Genomic DNA, 26,182 nt, shown 5'->3' on the forward strand with positions numbered 1-26,182 from the left:
ATGTATGATGAGATGTATATAACTTTATATATGCAGGAATATCGGTGTGTGTACTTTAAGAGCTTTTACTCTGAAAATATTCACAGGATCAAGGTGAAATGTGACGTTTGTGTACTGAAATAAGTCAGCTGGTTCACAGGAGGTTTTTCTTGCTCGTTTTCTTGTCAAACATTTCTTTTTTCCAGAAAAGCTGGAAAACTGTTAACGCTTCTGTATTCTGGCAGCTCGGCTCGAGCTCCTGAAGCCCACCAGGCCTGACTCCACGTGGGTCGGTAGCTGCATCTCGAGGATAACCATCTCCCGTCCTGCTGGGATCACAGGGAAAGCTCGGACATTCAGGCTCAGGCGTCTGGGCACCTCAGGTGTTGTGGGCGTGTCCTAGTGGCAGCTGGCTCTAGAACGCCTCAGTGGAGGAGGTGGTGGGAGGCGGAGGTGTGGTTGGATGGAGTTGAAGTATGCCAGAGGGAATGAAGCGCTGTTATTGTTTTACCTAGAGACAGCAGTCCGGCCGTTTTATCGTATTTGCTGCTTCCAGGTGTCAATTTTAAACTAAAACCGAACAAACTTCTTCACGTTCTCGAGGAACACTCGACCCTCGTCAGACGGGAACATCTGCCTCCTCGGGCTGCTGGACAATAAAACCCACAGAGAGTAAAACCAAAGTCTGGTTGTTACGCACCAACTCCAATAAGTCGGTACAAGTGTTGTAGCAGATAAGAGCTTTTTTGGGCTGTTCCTCAAAGAAACCAATGTCTCCAAGCCATACAACAATGTGGGGGAGAAAGGTTGTGCCAAAGAAAAACACCAAAAAGACAAAAACCAGAACTAAGCTGAGGTTTACTCTAAGAGGAAAACAAAAGAAAAGAAAGTGCTACTCCTCAACTCACAAAATAAACTCAAACATTACATGCATGAAATGTGCAGGGTCCCCCCCCACAAACCTTACACAACAAATGAAAAGATCCAGGGCAGCTCAGCACATGTGCCACATGATCCTTAGCAGCGAGGAGCAGAGAGCCACCTCTAGCCACAGGTGAGTTCCTTTTATAAGGGCCTCCTCCCTCTGGAGCTGGAGATTCCCAAATTGTCACCAGCCTGCAGTCTGTGCATGTAGGAAATGGCAAGCAAAAGGAGGGGGGGTCGCAGACAGCTTCAGACACTTAACACTGCTTTTAGTTTCCTGAAATTCGTTTTGACTCACATGCTGCCGTCTGCCTACGTCCAGAGAAACACTGATGTTCACAGTGACGTTCAGCTGTGCAGGAAAAGCTGGAGAAATGAACGGGAGGAATTCGTCCGGCGCTCCCACTGAAAGGTGACTGCATGTTGGATTTCATGACCTATTTGCCCCCAGTGACAGATGCCCCCCTCCCTGAGCCTGGTTCTGCTGGTGCTTTCTTCCTGTTTCTTCCTGGAAATATTAAGAAATAAAACTGTTGCACAGCACTGTGTATGCAGTAACTCAGCAGAGATATGAGAAAAATGTAATAAATAAAACGTTATAGAAACAGGACATTAAGAACATCAAACGTGAAAGAGAGAAAAGAGAAAAACGTGTCATATCTCTGAGGAGGTTCCCACACCTGCGGCTCCTCTCGGAGTGTCTTATGCTGAAACGTTCCACACTCAGACACCCACCCACCCCCTCCAATTACCACCCACTCACCGACCGGTTCAAGGTTAATTTTGACAAATAAATCCGAGCCTCACTCCGCGTGATAACTGATCCACGTGACTCGGATTCATTTTAAATCACCAATAATGAATCATTTCTGTGTGTGTGTGTGTGTGTGTGTGTGTGTGTGTGTGTGTGTGTGTGTGTGTGTGTGTGTGGGTGGTTTCATACCGGCTTCACCCCCACCCTTTTAACCAGCCTCCACCCTGGAGGTTGGTTAAACTGTTAAAAATGACTTTTTGACCTGTAATCCGTCACGAACAGGTCAAACGTGAGTGATGTGGAGTCCTTTTGGTCCAGAAACAGCTCCGGTCACAAACTGTTTTATGTGTTTTTGATGAGAGCTCAGACGGAGAGAGCAGCAGGAACATCACAGCTCCACAAACACGCTGTCAGTGATTGAAGCGTGGGTACAATTACGCAGAATCATAGAGAACTTCAGAACTTTATATGTGCCTCCGTCATATTTCTACATCACCACCGTGTGTTAATACAAGTAATACAGTTAAAGATGTTCCACGTAAAACACGCAGAAACATCGGAAACTCTCTGGCACGACCCCGGCATTTTTACGCGCGATCAGCTGTAGATCCGCTCGTGAACAGCGGGAGGTTGCCGTGTTGCGACACGAAGTGGGTGTAAACGATTCCCAAAATGAGCACCTCACGCGCTCTCCCTGCCTCTCATTCATTAAGGAAGCTCAGAGCTGTGAGGCTGAGCGCGCGGAGCCGGACGCAAAGGTGAGTCTGAGTTCGCTTCAGTCCGTGGCTTTTTACGCAGAGAGGATGAGGAGTTTGCACGAGTGTCTGCATCAGTGCGAGCGGCTGATTGGTGACTTCACCGCCCATCCTGTCTCACCCTGAGACCCCCTGCGTCCTGGTAAAGGACCCCGAGCCGCTGTTTTGTTTTTTTGTCACTAGCCCGGTCTCTCTGACGGGTTTGCGCTGCTCGGAATCTTTGGCTCAGTTAGAACTAGTCAGACTTGTTTAACTTGTTTCAAAATAAAAGTGTAAAGGAATCAGAAATTTTTACGTCACTAATGAGGTGTCACCTGAAAAATATGGGGCGTGGTTTCAGAATTGACAGGTGTGGAGAGCAGTGAAGCTTGCAGGTTTACCTGGGAGCTGGTTTGTTTGTTTGTTTGTTTGTTTGTTTGTTTGTTTGTTTGTTTGTTTGTTTGTTTGTTTGTTTGTTTGTTTGTTATGTGATCTCAGAGGCTACTCCACCCAAAAACCCTAATCCACAGGAGGTCACGGGTGTCACAACCTGATCCCTGCTCTAGTGTAACTCGGTGCTCTGCACGGGTTTTTAAATTTACTCAATTACTGGATGCTGTAAGAGAAAGAGGCAGGAAGCAAATAAAGAACCACAAAACCATCAGCCAGTCACAGGACAGCAACTCTGAGCGTTCAGACACGTAGACTCGGCCTGCTGAAGTTCACCCCGCGCATCAGAGTGTGGAAGGAAGTGACTTTGAACGTGATGTGGTTGTCGGCTCTGAGTCTGTGGGGTTCACAGAGAATCGTAGGTCAAAGGTCAGTACAACAGGATGTGCAGAGGACACGTCTGCAGCACCTGTGTGACGCTCTCATGTCAACACGGCCAAAAGACTCCCTCACCTTGCTGAAGTGAAGGAGCGAATTCAAACCATTCTGGAAACAGGCGTCCATCAAGACCAGACAAGCTCTATAAAGAGCTGATTATAAAACACTAACATAATAAAAACAGACAAAAATACCCCAATAAACTAAAACAATGTTACTGAATGAAGGAAAATCTGCTGTGGCTTTAAAGTCATCACTAAAACTGTCAACTTCCTGCATTTAAAACTGTTTCATTATCATTTAGTAACTATTAGAGTGAAATAAAAACTTTCTGCGACATGTGAAAGCTGACTGCAAGTGTTGCATCATCAATATTCCCAGTTTTTCAAAAAAAGGTAAAATCCTGCTGTCATCAGACGCAGTCATGCATTTGTCTCTTCATTGTCCAGTTTCACTTCAGAAAACTGTTTTATTTTGGTCACAGTGTCACGCCGTTGGATTTCGGGAGTCCTTTTGCTGACTCTGAGGACGTGAAGTGGAAGCAGCTTTTCAGGTTCCTTTAAACTCGCCGCTCGTAACTCCAGTTACGGCTCCCAGCTGTTCTCAGGTGTGCTCTGTTGACACTTCAGGTAGTAACACAGGACATATGACGTTTACTCTGGGCCTATGTTTGCATTTGGACCTGTTGTTATTCATGTCCACGTCAAGTCGACTGCAGGATGTGAAGAAAAATCTTGTTCCTCTTTCGTGTGCTCCTCGCTGCACCTTCCTTTCTGTGTGCTTTGAATTCTGCATCTAACAGCATTTAAAGCTTCGAGATGTTTGCTCAAAGGCACGTTTAATCATTGCTTTACGGCGCTCACTTTGTTTCCCTGCGTGAAAACCTGAGTTTACGCCGAGGACGCATCAGCACAGCAGGTCAACAGTAATTCTTACTTTTATAAATATATTTTAGCTCTACTAAAGATGCTTTGCAGCTTTTTCTGTTAAAGCTTTTTCATTTCAGTGGGTAAAATCTGACACTGTCAGGTCCACGTGGTGATGGGTCGTGACCTCAGCCTTACCCTAACCCTGACTATAACAGTAAAGCTCACTGGATGTTATGAGGTCTCTGAGCACTGTAACACTAACCCTTATGAGTCAGTGTGATTACTTTGTCTGCTGGTTTCCAACACTTGGGAGAAAATGTTTTAAAAAGGATACGATGTATATTTTCTAACAGCAAAGTGTTCGGTTTATTAATAATGACTTCTGAGGGTTATCACAGTGCTCAAAATTTTACTTTTGTGACTTTTACTGTAAAATTGTAAGTGGTTGCAGGCAGCTGCTGTGAAATCGATTGCTGATACCTTTGAGGGAACAACACATTTTCCCCTGGTGACAGGATCACTGAGGCTCATGCTTGGTGAAAGAGATAAAGGTGTTACATTAAAAATCATGAGCTAACCTCCGAGCGCAGTAAACCTGGAAAAAGTGCGATGCAAACAGAAACAGTTCGCTGTTAAATGAAAAGCTGTGTCTAACTGCTGAAACGAAAACGCTTCAACAGGTGCAACTTTTTGCATCACAGCTGGAGTTTTCCATCCAAATTGTGGAGCGACTCTATGGTTACGCCGTAACCTTGGTTCTCTGAATAAAAGACTATCTCTCTACTCGGGAAGAGAGAGTCTCGATATGATAGAGAACACAGCAAGCTGACAGCAACCGAAGCAACTGCAACAAGGTTTTTACTGCAGCACCACTTCTGAGGCCAATTCTGCCTAGCAACAGCTAGCAAACCACAGCAGAATGCACACTGTCCACATTAGCACGAGGTTGCCGTCTGGTTCTAAACTGAAACAGCTTTTTTGGGCATATTTACATAATTAACTTCAGCGTTCGTGTTCGTTGCTGTGTATCACATCTGTTAAATAAAATAAACATAATCTGCCTGTGACATGACACCCGTGGAGCTGCTAATGAAGAGTTAGCATGCTAGCTTTAATCTTTACAGATCATTCAGGCAACATGTTTCAGCAATGGAGTTTATTTTAATGATGATTTGATTCATCTGCAAGCTTCATCATGCAGCTGAAGTATCAAAATTTCAACTTGCTCCTTAGTAAGTAGAAATTTACACATATTTTAGGTGCTGCATGGCAACAAGCGTCCACTTGATTAGTTGATTGTGAGTGTGGTAAAAATACTTTTTCCCCCCAATGTTTTAATTTCTCTAAATAAATCCGTACTTTCCCGTTTTGTATGAACCACAGAATAAGACCGGTCGGGTTTCACGAACAATCATTGTGGTTATGGCGCAGCTCAAATAAATGCAGACCACTGACGCTATAAACTCGCGGGCACGTGAGATGCTGTGACGTTGACTCTGGGAAAATTAGTCTGAAAATCAAAAATCATTGATTGATTTTTCTAAAACCTGTCAGGGCAACAACGGGGTGACGTCTCAGAAGACGCCATATTATCTTACTTTTAATTCTTTAATTTTATCTGAGTCTTATTGTCCTCTTTTTCTGATAATTTAACCCTGTCAGCTTAATTAATCGTCTTTTGACCTGTTTTCATCCAGATGAGCAACACACAAGCAAACGGCGAGTCCAACGTTCAGATAACCAAGAAAGCCAAAATGAGCGGCGACACCACCGCCCTGCACCTGGACGGCATCCCTCCGGACACGCTCAGTAAGGTACGTGTCACCTGGTTGGTATGTATGATATTTTTGTGGTAGAGACAGTATTCGATAGATAACTAGCAAAAAGCTGACCCACATTGCCAGACCTGCAGCACATGTTCGTCTCATTTATGTTTAAAACACAGAAGTCTGTTTAAATTTATCATGTTTTTGTTTTTTTATATTCTTTATATCACTTTATAAAGTCACACGCCATAAACACCAAACACATAAATCATGAATACATATTTTATAGTTTTTCTTTGCAAGCTAGATATTTATTTTATACAGCAAAATAATAATTACAGGCACTTTTAGCTTTGCTGTCTCATGAATATTTATTTAAACATGTGACCACACATCCCACTGCACAACAATGTACATGTAGCGTACATGTCAGCATTCATTTAGAGATTAGTTACTAGAATCTGAGTGTTGAATAGAGCTTGATAATCCTGGTCTGGTCAATTATTTAGTACATTTGATTGTGATTTAGTCGCACGTCTAAGACGAGTTTGGGATGATGCACATGCACATATACACTACGATCAACATATTAGGGTCCAGTGAACACAGGATACATGTCTTATTTCTGCATGTCGGCATGCTAATTAATGAGAACACAGCATTAAAACGTCCCTGTGCAGATACAATATCAATTAAATGTATTTTATTGGTTATTAACAGTAATTATAAAATACCTTTTAAAGTAAATATCACTTTAAAGGTTCCTGCATGTTTGCTCAGTCTGCCACAGTCTAACGTTATGGTTTTAGCCTCTTATTGCACTGATCAGAAGGGAAAATCCAGAAGCTTTAATCACATGATGATGATGTCTTTATCTTTGCAGATAACTTGTCAGAAACAAAGAATTTAACACTTTAAATGTGCTGAGCAAAGCTACCAAAGTTTATTGAGAATTCATCAGAAACTTCAGGCTAGCTTAAGTCACGGGGATTCTTCTTTCGGTGAGAAATGATCCAGATGTTGTCTTACACATTGCCACAGCTGCTAGCATTGCTCAGTGAGGTTCAGCATCAGGCTCCAGGGCTGGAAAATGAAGCCAGCGCTCTCAGGACCACTCAAAGACTCGTACAGCCTGGTACCAAGTATCTTACACATTGAAGAAAGGAGAGTCCATAAAGTATGTGTGTATAAATATCTGTGTTTGTTTACAGCAGTGGAAAAAATGAAAATGGGCATAAAATCACATGAAAAACCAGCATTCTCCCTGAGTGACCAACAGCAATATAATAATCTTCACACAAAAGCACCAAACACTCGTTACACAGACGTAAACAGAGCAGGTGAATATTTAAAGCACGCAAAGAACAGGAAGTAGCTGCGAGCTGCCGCAAACTGTTAGTGAGTGAATTCCTGACAGAGGTCAGGAAAAAACAGGAAGAAAGGATCATATTTTTCATTTGTCAGATTCATGGTCAGTCATTGGTTTACTAACTTAAATCATGACTTTATGTATTTCATCATTTTTAAAGTGACAACTTCCAGTTTTTCAGCTGCAACTTCATGAATAAGAAATTGGAGCCAAACCTCCTTATTTCCACGAAACCGTGACAAGCAGCACGATCGCATCGATTTCTATGACATCCAGGGAGTTTGTTTTTTAAGGGCGAGGCTCTGATGACTCCCAAGATGATCGCCAAAGACTGTCACCAAGACCAAAGGTTTCAGCAACCTTCGGTTTACTGGTCCATGTCCATGATGCTGACAACAATAAGCAAAACAAACCAAACGTGACTAAACTAAGACTAAAAACACCGGTTTGTTCCAGGATGAAATCAGTCAGCCAGTAAAGCTGAAATTGATCCTCTAAAGTATCTGTGCCAGAAGAAAAATCAGAGTGTTCACCAGATGAAGAGTTAAAAGTATCCGAGAATATTGGAAATAGTATTTCGGGACCATAACGGACATCTAAGGAAAAAGTTGAAGTTCACAGTCAGAAAAGACGGAAATGAAGGAAACTGTGAGACTGCAGCAAAAATGTGACTGAAAATCTGAGGGAATTTCTCAGAATCGTTACTCAGTTCAATTCAGTTTTATTTATATAGCGCCAAATCACAACAACAGTCACCTCGGGGCGCTTTGTATTGTAAGGGTGAGAGAAAACCCACTGAGCGAGCGCTTTGGTGACAGCGGGAAGGAAAAACTCCCTTTTAACAGGAAGAAACCTCCAGCAGAACCAGGCTCAGGGAGGGGCGGAAGACATGACTGAAAAGAAGAGAGCCAGAGATTATTAACAACTAATAATTAAATGCAGACTGGTGTCTAGAACAAACACTCAGTGCATTATGGGAAGCCTAAAGGAGCGCCCTGATGGGGTGATGTGGTGCCACGAAGTCTTAAAGATAAGATGGAGAGAAGAGGAAGACCTCCGGGAAGACTCGTGGGTGTAGTAAAGAACAGGGTGAGATGGAGGAAGTTGGTGCTGTAAAGGAAAGAAGTTGTAATAAACTTTATTTACGCGATGTTTTGTTACGGTTCTGACAAACCTGTCCAAGCACATAATTCTGCCCTGAATCCGAAGCTGCTTTTCACCTCTGACCTTTCACACCTGCGCTCAGGTACCTGCACAGTAACGTGGACACGGTCTGAAGAGCTGTGCAGTGATTTTCCAGCTCTGAAGGAAGCCGGGAAAACAGCAAGGCTGAATTGTTGCTGCCATCTCCAGAGGATCATTACTCGCTGTGTCAGCCCAGCCTCTTCCTGCCTCTGATTTCACGTAAACATGTTTGTTTTGCATTCAGGTTCGTGTCACCATCACAAAGCCTGATGAAGGCCTGTAAGCTGCTGCGAACACGCCCTGGCAGCCAGTGTTGTGAAATGTGTGTGTGCTTCCAGGTCTCATGTTGTAGGACTTCTTTGGCAGGTTGGCTTTTTTCCTCCCACCGTCACACATGTTCTTTACGGTAAACAAGTTTGAACAGCCCTGCCGCTGCAGCTCCGTCCTTACTTTAAGAAGCTTTTAAAGTAATCTGTGTGGAAGTTTGACTTTACATTTAGAGCTCAGCAACTCTGCTGTATCAAACTGTTATCAGTGGTTAAATTATTGATTCGCAGTCAGAAATGAACCTGATATCAACCTAAACAGCAGCTGTGGTTGGAGTTAAACTTTGTCCCAGGATCAGATGCTGCCGTGAGGCAGGGATACAAACGTGTCTGCCTCCTCTTTGTCTCTGACTGAGTCCTCAGCTGCAGTACTTTTCCAGGAGCGAGTTTTCTCTCCTCCACTGTCCTCGCTCCTCCTCGTGCCTCCACACGCTCGTCTCTGGGTTCCTCCCTCCCAGCAGGCGAGGCTGACTTCATTCCTCCATCAAGACGGACAGGTACACGTTTAGCCGGGAGGACATTCAACATTTGGAAGTGAAACTAAAGTTTTATGTGCTTCATTCAATTTAAAATAAACTTGAAATAAAATAATGGAGAATAAAGGTGCTGGTTTGAGCAGGTGAATTTAAGGGGAAGTGTGAGGGAGATATTATCCTGTTAAAGCACAGCATCCAGACCACTGTGGTTCAAAAGTAACCGGACACCTCCTAGCTTAATATTTCTTCTGTAGTATCAACACTGGCTGCTCACAGCTGATCCAGAGGAAGTGAAGAAGAAGAAGAAACCAGTCGCTGGCACTGTAGCTGCACAGCGAGTCAGGAAGGTGTTTCCTGTCGTAAAATGACTCAGGGCGATCTGGGTTCGGCTGCCACTCTTGTGGCAGTTGAGGAACTTCAGCGCTCAGAGGAAGCGGAGAAGCCAAGCCACCAGCACGATGACTGAGTCAAACACATTTTCACTCAGTAATTCGTGTGTTTGATCCATCGTGTGGCTCGGGTACAGCTGCTCCGTGCTACTGTACAGAGTCAGTTATACGTTTTTGCTTTGCTGATTTTCTCGCTGCCTTTCTATTCCCTCACATAGAGCCTACGTGTCTGTGTAACAGCCTTTGTGCTGTGTATGTATGTAGAGCGCATACATGTTCTGGACAGTTCTGCATACTTTGAAGCTTCAGTGAGACACGGCAGTGAGACCTGCTTGCTGCCACGGAGGCCTTTTGAAGCCAAATGTGTGGATGAAACGTTGGAGTCCAAGTAACAGACTCATAAATGTGTGAATTTTACTCACTGAAACTGAAGCACAGACTTCAGAATGGTCTGAAACAGTAATATTAGTCAGAGAATCTACTAAAAATGCCCCAAACATCATAAGCGATGAAGGCGAGCAGCTACATGTAGACGTGTTTATCTCTGACAAAAGGTTGAGACTGACTGCTGGAGCCTCACATGGACGCTGGAGGAACTGCAGCACTCCTTTATCCAGCTCCAGAGGTGGAGCCGTGGTCGTTCTGATGATTACTGATAAAACACATCTGCAAAAACAAAGCTGATTTATGCAGAACAAAGTAAGCAACAAGGAACGCATTCCTGGAAGATGAAATCCTCGACTTGGAGACATCGTCGTGAGTTAACAACCCGAGGGTGGATGTGTTCATGACTTCGCTCTTAGTTCATGTTTAACGTTGGAGCCATATTTTTTCTGTGGCGCTGGTCTCAGAGTTTCTCTCATGTCTGTATTTTCTGTCTGAGAATTTAAGTCTTCCCGGAGGTCTTCCTCTTCTCTCCATCTTATCTTTAAGACTTCGTGGCACCACATCACCCCATCAGGGCGCTCCTTTAGGCTTCCCATAATGCACTGAGTGTTTGTTCTAGACACCAGTCTGCATTTAATTATTAGTTGTTAATAATCTCTGGCTCTCGTCTCTTCTTTTCAGTCATGTCTTCCGCCCCTCCCTGAGCCTGGTTCTGCTGGAGGTTTCTTCCTGTTAAAAGGGAGTTTTTCCTTCCCGCTGTCACCAAAGCGCTCGCTCAGTGGGTTTTCTCTCACCCTTACAATACAAAGCGCCCCGAGGTGACTGTTGTTGTGATTTGGCGCTATATAAATAAAACTGAATTGAACTGAGTAACGATTCTGAGAAATTCCCTCAGATTTTCAGTCACATTTTTGCTGCAGTCTCACAGTTTCCTTCATTTCCGTCTTTTCTGACTGTGAACTTCAACTTTTTCCTTAGATGTCCGTTATGGTCCCGAAATACTATTTCCAATATTCTCGGATACTTTTAACTCTTCATCTGGTGAACACTCTGATTTTTCTTCTGGCACAGATACTTTAGAGGATCAATTTCAGCTTTACTGGCTGACTGATTTCATCCTGGAACAAACCGGTGTTTTTAGTCTTAGTTTAGTCACGTTTGGTTTGTTTTGCTTATTGTTGTCAGCATCATGGACATGGACCAGTAAACCGAAGGTTGCTGAAACCTTTGGTCTTGGTGACAGTCTTTGGCGATCATCTTGGGAGTCATCAGAGCCTCGCCCTTAAAAAACAAACTCCCTGGATGTCATAGAAATCGATGCGATCGTGCTGCTTGTCACGGTTTCGTGGAAATAAGGAGGTTTGGCTCCGATTTCTTATTCATGAAGTTGCAGCTGAAAAACTGGAAGTTGTCACTTTAAAAATGATGAAATACATAAAGTCATGATTTAAGTTAGTAAACCAATGACTGACCATGAATCTGACAAATGAAAAATATGATCCTTTGTTCCTGTTTTTTCCTGACCTCTGTCAGGAATTCACTCACTAACAGTTTGCGGCAGCTCGCAGCTACTTCCTGTTCTTTGCGTGCTTTAAATATTCACCTGCTCTGTTTACGTCTGTGTAACGAGTGTTTGGTGCTTTTGTGTGAAGATTATTATATTGCTGTTGGTCACTCAGGGAGAATGCTGGTTTTTCATGTGATTTTATGCCCATTTTCATTTTTTCCACTGCTGTAAACAAACACAGATATTTATACACACATACTTTATGGACTCTCCTTTCTTCAATGTGTAAGATACTTGGTACCAGGCTGTACGAGTCTTTGAGTGGTCCTGAGAGCGCTGGCTTCATTTTCCAGCCCTGGAGCCTGATGCTGAACCTCACTGAGCAATGCTAGCAGCTGTGGCAATGTGTAAGACAACATCTGGATCATTTCTCACCGAAAGAAGAATCCCCGTGACTTAAGCTAGCCTGAAGTTTCTGATGAATTCTCAATAAACTTTGGTAGCTTTGCTCAGCACATTTAAAGTGTTAAATTCTTTGTTTCTGACAAGTTATCTGCAAAGATAAAGACATCATCATCATGTGATTAAAGCTTCTGGATTTTCCCTTCTGATCAGTGCAATAAGAGGCTAAAACCATAACGTTAGACTGTGGCAGACTGAGCAAACATGCAGGAACCTTTAAAGTGATATTTACTTTAAAAGGTATTTTATAATTACTGTTAATAACCAATAAAATACATTTAATTGATATTGTATCTGCACAGGGACTTTTTAATGCTGTGTTCTCATTAATTAGCATGCCGACATGCAGAAATAAGACATGTATCCTGTGTTCACTGGACCCTAATATGTTGATCGTAGTGTATATGTGCATGTGCATCATCCCAAACTCGTCTTAGACGTGCGACTAAATCACAATCAAATGTACTAAATAATTGACCAGACCAGGATTATCAAGCTCTATTCAACACTCAGATTCTAGTAACTAATCTCTAAATGAATGCTGACATGTACGCTACATGTACATTGTTGTGCAGTGGGATGTGTGGTCACATGTTTAAATAAATATTCATGAGACAGCAAAGCTAAAAGTGCCTGTAATTATTATTTTGTGGTATAAAATAAATATCTAGCTTGCAAAGAAAAACGATAAAATATGTATTCATGATTTATGTGTTTGGTGTTTATAGCGTGTGACTTTATAAAGTGATATAAAGAATATAAAAAACAACAACATGATAAATTTAAACAGACTTCTGTGTTTTAAACATAAATGAGACGAACATGTGCTGCAGGCCTGGCAATGTGGGTCGGCTTTTTGCTAGTTATCTATCGAATACTGTCTCTACCACACCCTGTTCTTTACTACACCCACGAGTCTTCCCGGAGGTCTTCCTCTTCTCTCCATCTTATCTTTAAGACTTCGTGGCACCACATCACCCCATCAGGGCGCTCCTTTAGGCTTCCCATAATGCACTGAGTGTTTGTTCTAGACACCAGTCTGCATTTAATTATTAGTTGTTAATAATCTCTGGCTCTCTTCTTTTCAGTCATGTCTTCCGCCCCTCCCTGAGCCTGGTTCTGCTGGAGGTTTCTTCCTGTTAAAAGGGAGTTTTTCCTTCCCGCTGTCACCAAAGCGCTCGCTCAGTGGGTTTTCTCTCACCCTTACAATACAAAGCGCCCCGAGGTGACTGTTGTTGTACAAATAAATCATGTTTCTGAGAAATCCCTCAAATTTTCAAAGTAAAAACTTTGATTCTGCTGATTTCAACAGACAACGTCCGGCAGAAGCAACAATCCCTGTGCAACTTCTCCAGAAGTTACTCCGTTTAATTTAATTTAATCTTGTGAAATCAGCTTCAAAGTGTGTCAACTTTCAACTTTCACAAGAGATCAAATGAAACAGATCCTGTTACAGTGCGACGGGTCAGTGAATAATAATCATCAGTTATCTGTAAAGTATTTAAACCGCAGCGTTTTATTTATAAAGCTCTGTTGGAAACAAGAACAGGGCGACCACAGAGACACAACAGAGTCGTGCAGGTTAAACAGCGAGGGGGCACAGAGTAACGAGCTCGGAGTTTGTGTCCCGTCTGTGGAACAAGTCAGGTGATCCGGAGAGAACGAAAACCGGACACAAAGGTTAGACTCCAAACAAATAAAAGCTCTTCGGTTTGTAGATGAGCGATGAGCTCGCTGCCTGCGTCAGCTGTGTTTTGTGCCGCCTGTAGGCGAGCAGGCTTCAGTGCAGTAATGGAGCCGTCGAAAGCACATTCAAAACGATGTAAACGGAATCAGCAGCATCACAGACAACAGAATCAAATCTGACTCAGAGTTTCTGTGTCCAGTTGTTTAAAAGACGCCTGAAGGACATTCGTCTCTTCTTCGAATGTAAAGCCAGTCTATGGATCTCACCGTGAATCTAAAACGCTGTGTCGCTGAGCGCAGTTACAGCCTTCTTTATCTCGTTTGCTCGTCCGTGTCAGCCTGACTTCCAGCCTGATGCTGTTAGAGACAAAACTCCAGCCCGTTCTGTCTCCGAGCACAGACGGATTCACAGAGCAGCAGCTGAGTCACAACATGTGATCAGAAATGAGTAAAGATTGATTTTCAGGCTCAGCCGTGGGTTTGATGTGCTGAACGTATCTGCAGAAGCGTTTAAATGTTGTTTTTGTATTTTAAGCCTCACCACACGCTGCAGGGAGTGAATGAGGTCACTACGAGCAGCTGAAGCTTCCTCTGAAGAGCTGGTCCTCCTTCAGAGAGGGTGAGGAGCTCAGTCATTAGAGTGGAGTCTGACTCAGACCTGAACCCCTCCTTGGTGAGGTGTTTCAGGCATGTCCAGCAGGAGGAGATCTCAGGGCAGAGTTCCTGCCTCTCTGCTGAACACCTCGGCGTCTCCCAGAGGAGCAGCCGGAGGTCAGCACGCCTGCTGAGCCCGCTGCCCCCGGGCAGACGTCCTCTGCACCGGGCGGTGCTTTTCTCTGCTGAACACTGCTTCAAACAGTCGTGTGTTCTTCTGCAGATTTTGAGGAAATGTCGTCATCTTGTGGTTAAATGACACAGTTGCCTTGTTTGGGTTTCTCCCTGAACACCTTTCTGTCTTTATGCTGTTCACGTGACACGGCCTCCCTCTGCAGGTGGAGAAGTACCTGCAGCCTTTCCAGCTGTCCCCGGAGACGCTGCAGGAGGTTTCGGCTCGGCTCAGGAAGGATCTGCTCCGAGGTTTAGGGAAGCACTCGCACCACAAGGCGCCCGTCAAGATGCTGCCCACCTTTGTCAGGGCCACGCCTGATGGGACGGGTAAGGACATTTTCAGATAAAAGCCAAACTTTGAATCTTCCCATAAAAACCAGAACTGTGTGGTTTACCCTCCAGCTGCTTTCTACACATGCTTACACCTGGAGCTACAGGCCAGATGTGTCCTAATGATTAAGCTCTGTGACTCTTTCTCTTAAAATTAAGACATTTGTGACTTTACGTGTGAGGAGAATGACTTTAATTTCAGTCTCTATTTAACATGGAGCCAGTGAAGAGAAGCCAGTATGAGAGAACGATGATATCTTATAGTTCCTGTTTGTACTCCTGCTGCTGTGTTTGTTTATTATCCTGATACTAAAGCTTTACAGTCGTCCAGCTTAGAAGTAATAAATGCATGAACTAGTTTCTGAGCATCACTCTGAGACAGGGTGTTTCTAATTTTAGATATTGTGCAGATAAAGAAAGCAGTCCTGCATATTTGTGTTTTGTGCACACTGGGACAAAGCTGACTCCCCACTGGCACGTGCTGTGATTGGATGTTGAAGGCTTCAGCCGTCTTCACGTGGCTACAGTAGAGGAACCCTGGACAGCTGCTGATGAATCTAAGCAGTTAAAGCTTAAACGGCTGTGGGAGGGTTTTCAGTGATTCGCAGGTGGAACAGTTGGTGGCCGGGAGTTGAACAGGGTCTGATAGCATGTCTGCACCAGCACTGCAGCAACGATGAAAACACTCAGAGTAATTCACAACTTCCTCCACTTTAGATTGTCAGAGACCTTTGCAGGGAAATAAAAGGGCGGTATTATAATTATTAAAGCTATAATTACGTTTTAAAGATGGCTTCCTGTAACTAAATCTTCATCATGCGGTCGGCAGAGAAAGGCGACTTCCTGGCGTTGGATCTGGGAGGAACAAACTTCCGTGTGCTTCACGTCCGTGTGGAGGAGGAGGCGCAGAAGGTTCTGAAGATGGACAGTCAGATCTGCGCCATCCCACAGGAAATGATGCTGGGAACCGGAGAACAGGTGACACAAATGCACACTGAAGGAAAACGAAGCAAACGGAAACATGCGAATCCCCAAAATTCACGTGTGTCTCTGTACAGCTGTTCGACCACATCGCCACCTGTCTTGGGGATTTCCTCGAGTCTCATAACCTGAAGGGTCAAACTCTTCCTCTGGGCTTCACCTTCTCCTTCCCCTGTGAACAGCTGGAAATCGACAAGGTCTCCCACACACACACACACACACACACACACACACACACACACACACACACACACACAACAGTGACCTGTGTGTTTCGGCTGTTTGAGGAGACATCAGCCTGTAGCTGTTAGGCTGTTCGTGGTTTTAAAGGTGGTTTAGATGAGTTTTTAGAAGGAAAAGAAAACGATCAGAAATAATCACAGACAGAAAACTTTCACTAAAGTGCAGAAAACATAAACAAAGAGACAAAACCTTAAAAAAAACTACCACAGAGATCCAAGACGACTGACCCTTAGACACCCCGGACTCTCCCCGGGTTTCTGTGCCTCCTCCTACAGTCCAAACATTCCTGAAAGCAGATTTTCCTTCTGAGGTGAACTCGGTGTCAGTCCTCGCGTTCACACCGATGTCACTGATAGATTCTGTAAATTGTGTTTTTCTGCACAGAGCATCCTGATCCGCTGGACCAAAGGCTTCAACTGCTCCGGGGTGGAGGGGAAAGACGTGGTCCAGTTACTGAAAGAGGCCATTCACAGGAGAGGGGTCGGTCCACAAACACTCCCAGAAATCACATTCATGTGTTTCAGCTCTGGCCTGCAGAGCCGTTCTTCCAGCTGCGGCGTTTTAGTGTTTTACCCTTCAGCACAATGTTTCTTTATACACACACACTCAGTGACACTGCACACACTGATTGCTGTTTCAGTTGATGCTAACTCACTCATGATGTTCGAGCATCAGAGTAACTGCAGCTCGTATACGAGCCACGAGTGCAGAGGCAAAGCTACAAAAAAACTGTCATTGTCTAAAGAGACGTGGACTTAACAGTAAGGGATAAACCCAGTAGCACCACGTGCTGATGTGCTGACAGAAAATGTTATGTTAAATTGTTTGTGGGCCTGATATTTGAATCTGCGAGTAATTCTTCCCACTTCACCTCTCTGTGAATGCTGCTGAGGTGCAGATTAAAAGCACCGTGGCACTTTCTCTCTCTGTGTAGGCAGGATATTTGTGAATAGGCGAGATATAAATGCACCTGTCTGCCTGTCTTCTTCTCTGCAGGACTATCATATTGGCTCGGTTGCCATGGTGAACGACACAGTGGGAACGATGATGAGCTGTGGCTACAAGGACCAGAGCTGTGAAATCGGCATGATCATTGGTAACCATAATTTCACTCTGGGATGTCTTTGTCTGTGTTGGTCTTTTATGTTTGCCGTTATTGCACTTTAATCAGCCATGCTGTTGTGCTTTATAAATAGATAAACCTCACATCTGTCTGACTGAGCTGTGTTTGCCTGCACGCCCCGAACACACTGACAAGATGATGAGTAGTCGGTTTATTGAGGTCATAAATAAATTACTGAATGGATAAAACATCCACAACAAAGACATAAAAGCAGCTATATAGATACACAAAACAACCACAAAGAGACGCAAAGCAGAAGAAAATGACCCCTAAAGAGCCACAGTCACAAGAAGGCAAGAAGTACACAAACATGAAAACATGAAAGTCTTTTTATACAGGATGGACTCAGCCTCCTGTAAAAAGTTTCCTGACAAGGTTTTTCTTCTCAGTCACTATTTTTGAGTCTTACTGAAGACAAAATGATCTAAATGATGGTCCCCAAAGAAAATACCAGGCTTACATTGAAAGCTACTGTTTACGCATCTACGTTATAGTATTATAAAGTAGATGTTATTTGTAGTACTGTAGTAGCAGCAGGTTTTAGACACAGGAATATGTGATGTTAGAGTACAGTGGGGAAAAAAGTATTTCGTCAGCCACCGATTGTGCAAGTTCCCCCACTTAAAATGATGACAGAGGTCAGTAATTTGCACCAGAGGTACACTTCAACTGTGAGAGACAGAATGTGAAAAAGAAATCCATGAATCCACATGGTAGGATTTGTAAAGAATTTATTCGTAAATCAGGGTGGAAAATAAGTATTTGGTCACCTCAAACAAGGAACATCTCTGGCTCTCACAGACCTGTAACGTCTTCTGTAAGAAGCTTTTCTGTCCCCCACTCGTTACCTGTATGAATGGCACCTGTTTGAACTCATCATCTGTATAAAAGACACCTGTCCACAGCCTCAAACAGTCAGACTCCAAACTCCGCCATGGCCAAGACCAAAGAGCTTTCGAAGGACACCAGGAAAAGTATTGTAGACCTGCACCAGACTGGGAAGAGTGAATCTACAATAGGCAAGCAGCTTGGTGTGAAAAAATCAACTGTTGGAGCAATCATCAGAAAATGGAAGACATACAAGACCACTGATAATCTCCCTCGATCTGGGGCTCCACGCAAGATCTCATCCCGTGGGGTCAAAATGATCATGAGAACGGTGAGCAAAGATCCCAGAACCACACGGGGGGACCTGGTGAATGACCTGCAGAGAGCTGGGACCAAAGTAACAAAGGTCACCATCAGTAACACACTACAACGGCAGGGAATCAAATCCCGCAGTGCCAGACGTGTTCCGCTGCTGAAGCCAGTGCATGTCCAGGCCCGTCTGAAGTTTGCCAGAGAGCACATGGATGATACAGCAGAGGATTGGGAGAATGTCATGTGGTCAGATGAAACCAAAGTAGAACTTTTTGGTATAAACTCAACTCGTCGTGTTTGGAGGAAGAAGAATACTGAGTTGCATCCCAAGAACACCATACCTACTGTGAAGCATGGGGGTGGAAACATCATGCTATGGGGCTGTTTTTCTGCCAAGGGGACAGGACGACTGATCCGAGTTAAGGACAGAATGAATGGGGCCATGTATCGTGAGATTTTGAGCCAAAACCTCCTTCCATCAGTGAGAACTTTGAAGATGAAACGAGGCTGGGTCTTCCAACATGACAATGATCCAAAACACACCGCCCGGGCAACAAAGGAGTGGCTCCGTAAGAAGCATTTGAAAGTCCTGGAGTGGCCTAGCCAGTCTCCAGACCTCAACCCCATAGAAAATCTGTGGCGGGAGTTGAAAGTCCGTGTTGCTCAGCGACAGCCCCAAAACATCACTGCTCTCGAGAAGATCTGCATGGAGGAATGGGCCAAAATACCAGCTACTGTGTGTGCAAACCTGGTAAAGACCTATAGTAAACGTTTGACCTCTGTTATTGCCAACAAAGGTTATGTTACAAAGTATTGAGTTGTATTTTTGTTATTGACCAAATACTTATTTTCCACCCTGATTTACGAATAAATTCTTTACAAATCCTACCATGTGGATTCATGGATTTTTTTTCACATTCTGTCTCTCACAGTTGAAGTGTACCTCTGGTGCAAATTACTGACCTCTGTCATCATTTTAAGTGGGGGAACTTGCACAATCGGTGGCTGACTAAATACTTTTTTGCCCCACTGTATGATTTGTGCTTTGGTTATGATGCTTCTTGGCTCAGAATCCCGGACAAGCCCCCAAATTTACTCAAACAACAGAGAATGATGTCACAGGAGCTGCTGTCTGAGCCAGATGTTGTCTGAATGACAAGTGACATCTGCCCATAGGTGAAGGAGTCACAGAACGGTGTGGCCCACGAGTGTACATATTTGCCATATTTGGGCCAAACGTTCATTGCTATATCTGGAGGGCTTCCTCCAAGACCTAGATTTTAATTTTTATATTTTAAAATATCAGAAAATTATATTTTAATTTTATGACATTTTGGGGTCAATTTGGAGTTGCGAATAATTCCCTTTTATTATGATTTTGACTCTTCTAAGCTGCTAAATGCTTCGCGGTTTAAATGGTAAATGGCCTGTATTTGTATAGCGCTTTACTAGTCCCTAAGGACCCCAAAGCGCTTTACACAACCAGTCATCCACACATTCACACACTGGTGATGGCAGCATTGTAGCCACAGCCACCCTGGGGCGCACTGACAGATCTAAACAACATTGTCCTGCAGGTACGGGAACCAACGCCTGCTACATGGAGGAAATAAAGAATGTGAAGCGTATTGAGGGCGAGGACGGACGGATGTGCATCAACACGGAGTGGGGCGGCTTTGGGGATGATGGATGCTTGGATGACATCCTGACTGAGTTCGACGTGGAGGTGGACAAGACCTCCATCAACCCCGGCGTGCACATGTATGTTTCACAACTATTCAGAATCATAACACACCTCTCCCGTTCATGTGATCAGCTTCAGATAAGTCTTTGACACAACTTCTATACAATAATTTTTTGCCACAGCAGAAGTTAGAAACTGATAGCTAATGTTTGTGAGAGTTTCTGTCCTGATCATGTGCGTTCTCCTGTAGCTTTGAGAAGATGATCAGCGGCATGTATTTGGGAGAAATCGTTCGACTGGTGCTGGTGAAGATGACCAAGGACAAGCTGCTGTTTAAAGGACAGATATCGGAGGCATTGGGGACCCGTGGACTGTTTGAGACCAAGTTTATCTCTGAGATTGAGGAGTGAGTCTTTTGCCTTTTCCTTGTTTCCAGCAGTCTCTCCTGGTCTTCATTATCTAACCACTTTGTCTGGTGCTCAGGCCGGACAGCGGTTTGGAGAACGCCAAGAAGATTCTGACTGAGTTGGGTCTGGATTGGAGTCTGGTCGACGCCTCTGTGGTGCGCCTGGTCTGCGACACTATCTCCTCACGCTCGGCCTATCTCTGTGCTGCCGCCCTGGCAACCCTCGTCAACCGCATCCGTAACAACCGCAAACTGGGCCACCTGAAGACCACTGTCGGGGTGGACGGGACAGTGTACAGAAAACACCCCACGTAAGAGGCATTTGGTGATCAGAGCAAAGACATTTGAACATTTCACCAAACTTCAGTTGGTTTGCTGATATTAAGTAACCAGTCTTTTCTAACAGGCATACTTAAATATTGTTTGGAAAGATTGTACAGAGTACACTTTTAATGACTTTAAAAACAAGAACTGAGTGCACTATTCTGTACATTCAGGTTCAGATATATTCATACACTCCCATCAATACTAGGTTAAGTCTTCTTTAGCAAGTTGCACTTTGACCAGACACTTTTAGTAGCCGTCAACAAGCCTCTGCCATAACTCTGGTTGAATATTTGATCACTTTTCTTGCCAGTTTTGGTAGAGTTCATTTAAACTGGTTGGGTTCCTGGCACAGACCCGGCTTTTAAGCATAGTCCATATTTTCAGTAGGGTTGGGGTCAGGGCTCTGGGAAGGCATTTCCACAAGCTTAATGTTAGCCTGCTTTATTCATCCCGCAAACAGTTCTGATGCGTTTGGGTAAATATATGTACTATGTAAGTAATTTTACATTGTGTATGTCCACCTTTAAAATATAATTAAATTGTAATTTAAAATAAAACTCCATTTAATTTCACGGGAATGATACCTGTAGTCCTAGGCTGTATTATGAAGCACTTGTCCATGTGGGATGCTGCAAATTTCAGTTAAGCTTGAAGGAGGAACTTCTTTCTTGGTGGACACCCTTTCAGTTGATGGACAGTGACGCTGGTGCTTCAGCAGTTTGGTGGTTGTTGGGTTGTTCCTGAACATCCTGACCGGTTTTCCCTCTTCTGAGGGGGACAGTTTGGATCTTGTTTCAGACCCTCAAAGTGGAGACACATTGAGCTGATGATCTCTGAATCTGCGGTTATTTAGAAATGGCTCCAAGAGAACATCCCAACCTAGATTTCCTGAGTTTCACAAACTTTCCCATTTTTCTGAATCGGTCAATCCAGTATCTGCTATCAAATCCTTTTTATTCTGACAAAGAGAAACTATATGAATAGGCCTTGACTTAATAGACACTGTAGTACCTTCAGCACCGCGTTTGGGTCTACGCATAGATTTGAGCCTGTAGCTATCATTCTGATCTTGTGTAGATTAGAGAAACCCATTTCTTGTTTTGTTTTTTGCAACTCATTAAACGGTGAAATCTGGCAGTTCTGTCCTTTCAACACCTCCCTCTCTCTTTCCTTCCTTTTCCAGCTTCAGCAGTAAGCTCCAGAAGGCGGTGCGCCTGCTCGCCCCTCAGTGTGACATCACCTTTCTCGTTTCGGAGGACGGCAGCGGGAAGGGCGCTGCCATGGTAACGGCTGTGGCGCAGAGGCTGGCTCACCAGTCCCGACTGCTAGAGGAGAGCGACGGTGAGGACAATGAGGAGGAGGAGGAGGAAGAGGGTCAATAATGTATTTTTGACCAATCTATGCCTCAGTGCAGCTGCAACTGTTCATATCATGTAAAGAGAGGTGGAGGGAATCCTCTGGTATTTTATCATGTTGAGATTTTATTAGAAAAGAAGTAGAAAACATGTTGATCAGAGTATTTAAAGCACAAAAACTTGCACAAGACTCACTGAAAAAGGTATTAAAAAGTAAACGATGCGTCAAAAGGAGAAGATTTAAAGTCATTTTATAGGTCGCTATGGAGATTTTGATCCATTAAAAACGGATTTATTAATAAGGGGCATAGCTTCAGGGGGATTTGTGGTGGCAACAATTCCTAAAAATAAGTGTTGTTATATCACTGCAGCAAGGGGCGTATACTCCAGGGGGGGCAGAGGGGCCCAGATCCCACTATTGCTGGTTAGAGACAGTGTTTTCCTCCTCAGTGTGTCACTGTGAGTGTAACTCGGTAATGTTAAATAATAATAATAATAATAATAACCACTGAAAGCTGATGTTCTGATTATATAACAGGATATTTTAAAGTTTAAAAAAATGGACAGTTTACAAACCTTAATGTGTGAAAATGATGTTGATGAAAAACAGGCTAAAGGAACGGAAACAATTCAGAGCTTCCCTGAGAAATGTCGCGCTTTTAAGATTATTTTTATTAACATAAATCTGTGACGGTTGTCAGCACACATGGTGGTACAAGGCAAGAAAGAGTGGAATAAATAATTTGGCTTTTTTAATTTCCTCAATCTCAATAAATAAAAAACACAAGACTAAGAATTATCAGAGAAATGCACCGTTTGCTGCTTGGTGAGATTTCCAGTCATCCTGAACAGCAGTGATCTGTTTGTGTCCAAGTAAAAGATAACAGATGCTTCAGTCTGATGCAGAAAAGAGGGAGAAGAGGATGTTTGTGAAATGTGTTTTTTAAGGTGCCAAAAATCCTCCTGCTCTTTTTTTTTAATGGGGAATAAAGAGTTTATGTACAAACAACCACAGAAGAAGAGCTGCAGCACAATGTGCACTAAAGCCAGTGAATAAGTAAAAATGTTAAACCGTCCAATCAGAATGAGCCTGTGTGTTTTCATTACTGATGCTGTGGTGCTGATGACAAATAAACAGGTGAGGAGGAAACTACTGAGAAGAAGCCTCGCTGTGCCGATGCCCATCTGACAATAAGAGGCTGGAAAATTGGCCAGTAGGTATGATTGAACAGGTGAAATCAGTGACCTTTGACCTCAATGAAGTAACATCATGATGCAAAGAGAATATGTGAGGAAACGCCACAGTTCACAGACTGCTTAAGTAAAGAGACGGTGGACGATTTCTCCATGAGCTCTGACGGTGATGTTTGAACGAGCCGCCGTGAACGTGCACTCACGTGCACTCACGTGCACTCACAAACACTCAACACTGCTGCGAACGAAAGAAGCAAAGAATCCGTCAGAGAGAAAAATCATTCAGCATTTTTAAAACACAGTTTGATGTTTGAGACACTCCTGCAGAGGTTTCCAGCTGTTTCTGCTGCTCTCCCTCTCATGATTAAAAGGATTATGTTTCAGTTACTCCAGTAAAGACACTTGCTTTAGCTTTTCTTTTTTTTCTGAAGGCCGTTCAGACACTTTCATCTGCTGTTTTTAAAAGCACGCTGCACACCCAGCTGAGATATACCGAGGTTTTAGTTAATCGCTCTTTGAGAATCACCTTGTTGGTGTAAAATTCCTATTTTATGTTATTTTATGTTTGTTACATGCAGACAGAAACTCTGTGAGCTAACCAAGAGTTTGGTGTCTTTTAAAGGCTTGAATGCTTCAAATGGTCAGGTACAAGAACTGTATGGAGTTATTTTTGTGCCTCTATTCTGATCCAGTGGATGGTTTAAACTGGATTAAACCAACAATGGTCTGAAAAAATTATATATTTTAAAATAAAATAACACATTAATCGAAAATGGCTTTAGCTACATTCTGGACCATGTTTCTGGAAAGCAGTAGCTAGCGAGCTGACTGGAGACCAAAACAGCCAATCAGAATCTTTGCATCCAAGTCTGTGATTGGTTGGTTTTGAGGCACATTTATAAGTGTACAGAGAGTAGCACAGAGCAGAGACCTGAGCGAGAGTGGCTGTTGCTGTGTCTGTATATGGGTAATAGCAAACACTGAAATACATTTCCTGCACGCAGCAGTGAATTTTAGTCGCTCAAATTAAACTTTTCTTCCCTCAAAATAATTTTCTCCTGTGCCAAGTCGTTCGACGCTGTGCAAGCGCATCATTAACACCGTGTCCAGCCTCTGAGATTGAACCTGACGATGGAGACCTCTTTGTCTTAAAAATGTAACCTTTTTTCTTTTTTAGGTTTTTTATGTGTAAAAATTCCAAGATGTGATGGTGGTTCGTGATTAATTCACCCAAGAGACTGAAAGGCAGCTTAGAAAAGCTACTGGAAGCTGAAAACTGGAGAACCTAAAAATCACTCTGATCAGTTTAATTCAGCTCATATTTATTTATAGAAGTTTTTATGGTGTTCAGAGTTCATCTGTAGGTTTGAAATATAAAGAGACAGAAACACTGACCTCATCGGAGGTCAAATACAGGACACACATGCAAATCATAAATCATAAAACACCATTTACGAACGGAGTTTATGATTAGTAGTATAAGAAAACTAGAAAAATTCAAATGTAAAGAAATACTGGAAATAATTTGATTTATTCATGATGACGTGAGAGGTGATGAAGCTGCTGCTGAGGCGCTCGACTCTTCTTCAGTGGGAATAAATAAAAAGGATGGTTTAAAGCTGGAGGTGCAGATTGACTCATAATTAACACTCAGTACTTGGATATTTCATATTTCCTGACACGTTAAAGCGGTGATGCTGTTGCAGGACTTTAAGGACTTATTTAAAAGTCCTCTGATTGGTTTTAACGTGGTTTCACTCACCTGAGTCCTCTGCTAATAAAACAGGTAATAAAGGAAGCTCTGAAGCACCGTTTTTAGCACTCAGCCAGCTCTTCAGGGTCACTTCACTGAGAAACCTTCCTGAAAAGCTGAGTATGTACCCAGGGCCCACAGAGGCTCGCTGGCCTGTAGTTCAGAGTGTGTCACAGCGAGCAGAGGGAAAACACGAATAAAAGCTGCTTTTGTTTCCACGAATCCTCGCAGATGAGCTCAAAGCCTCGCATGTGCAGACTGAGCTCTGCAGTCCAGGCCTGCCGCCACATGCACTTCCTGCTCTGGCCCCACGGTGGGTCCAGTTCACCACGTGCTTCCTCCCTCTGCTGGATGCAGCTGGTAACTGCAGCGTACATTCAAATCACCACCAGAGAGGCAGGAGTGAGCACGTCATGTGCACGTGCTCAAAAGCAGATGGTATATTGGAGTGATGAGGACTCAGAGTCTGCAGGGCTGTTTCACGTGTTTTAACTCCTAAAGTTTGGATTTTGTGGATTTTGTGACAAAGTTCCTGTTTTTTGAAGACTTCAACTCAGTTCAATTTTATTTTCTATAGCACCAAATCACAACAACAGTTGCCTCAATGTCAAATTCAAATTTTATTTGTCACGTACACGCACATTGTGTGTGCATATAAAGCACACACAATGTGCTTTATATGCAAGATAAAGACCCTGCAATAATGCAGTGAAAACCCCAAGAGTCATGAGCCTATATGAGCAAGTGTTTTGGCAACAGTGGGAAGGAGAAACTCCTTTAAAAAGTTCAACAAATATTTCTTCAACTGGTTAATGAGATGCCGGATGATTTCAGGCTGCTGATCTAATCAGAAACTGTTTACATTTTAACCCCTTATCTGCAAAAACACTGAACAACACTGAGATCCAAGGATCAACCAGGGCTGCAGCTAAAGAACAGACAGCCTGGGGGGGTGGGGGCCACTGCACACCAGAAATTTGATTGGCCGCCCCACCAAAAATTTTGACGTCAACTTACTAAACCCGTGGTTGATAGGGGAGGACAAAAATCCCTCTTCGTTCCTGCAGGGGGCGCTCGAGTGACTGCAGAATGAATGGAGCTGTAAATCCTGTGTGGTAAACAGTTTTCATCTTATCAGTCACAGAAGAGGCTGGGACAGCAGATTCAGTTCCACTTT

The 26,182-nt window shown here is 43.5% G+C and overlaps 1 protein-coding gene across 5 annotated transcripts; it reads left to right on the forward strand.

Moving 5' to 3' along the window:
• Window positions 1-2,370: 2,370 nt before the first annotated feature.
• On the forward strand, window positions 2,371-23,306 carry LOC147320330 (hexokinase-4-like). 5 transcript variants are annotated; one of them, XM_086308214.1, is made up of 12 exons: window positions 2,371-2,415; window positions 3,704-3,848; window positions 5,786-5,902; window positions 14,634-14,796; window positions 15,629-15,777; window positions 15,858-15,977; window positions 16,408-16,503; window positions 17,020-17,119; window positions 19,864-20,047; window positions 20,221-20,376; window positions 20,454-20,687; window positions 21,887-23,306. In XM_086308214.1, the coding sequence occupies exons 3-12, from the start codon at window positions 5,786-5,788 to the stop codon at window positions 22,083-22,085; spliced, it is 1,518 nt and encodes a 505-aa protein (XP_086164340.1). In that variant the 5' UTR covers window positions 2,371-2,415; window positions 3,704-3,848; the 3' UTR covers window positions 22,086-23,306. The 5 variants fall into 5 exon arrangements, with proteins under 5 accessions (XP_086164340.1, XP_086164342.1, XP_086164343.1 ...); XM_086308216.1 differs by having other exon boundaries at window positions 3,704-3,826; XM_086308217.1 differs by lacking the exon at window positions 3,704-3,848 and having other exon boundaries at window positions 2,377-2,415.
• The last annotated feature ends 2,876 nt before the right edge of the window (window positions 23,307-26,182 follow it).

The sequence above is a fragment of the Aulonocara sp. 'chitande type north' Nkhata Bay genome, linkage group LG10, assembly GCF_057382095.1.
Source record: "Aulonocara sp. 'chitande type north' Nkhata Bay isolate Kocher_YH1m ecotype deep benthic linkage group LG10, A_spYH_male_GT1.1, whole genome shotgun sequence".
Taxonomy (NCBI): Eukaryota; Metazoa; Chordata; class Actinopteri; order Cichliformes; family Cichlidae; genus Aulonocara; species Aulonocara sp. 'chitande type north' Nkhata Bay.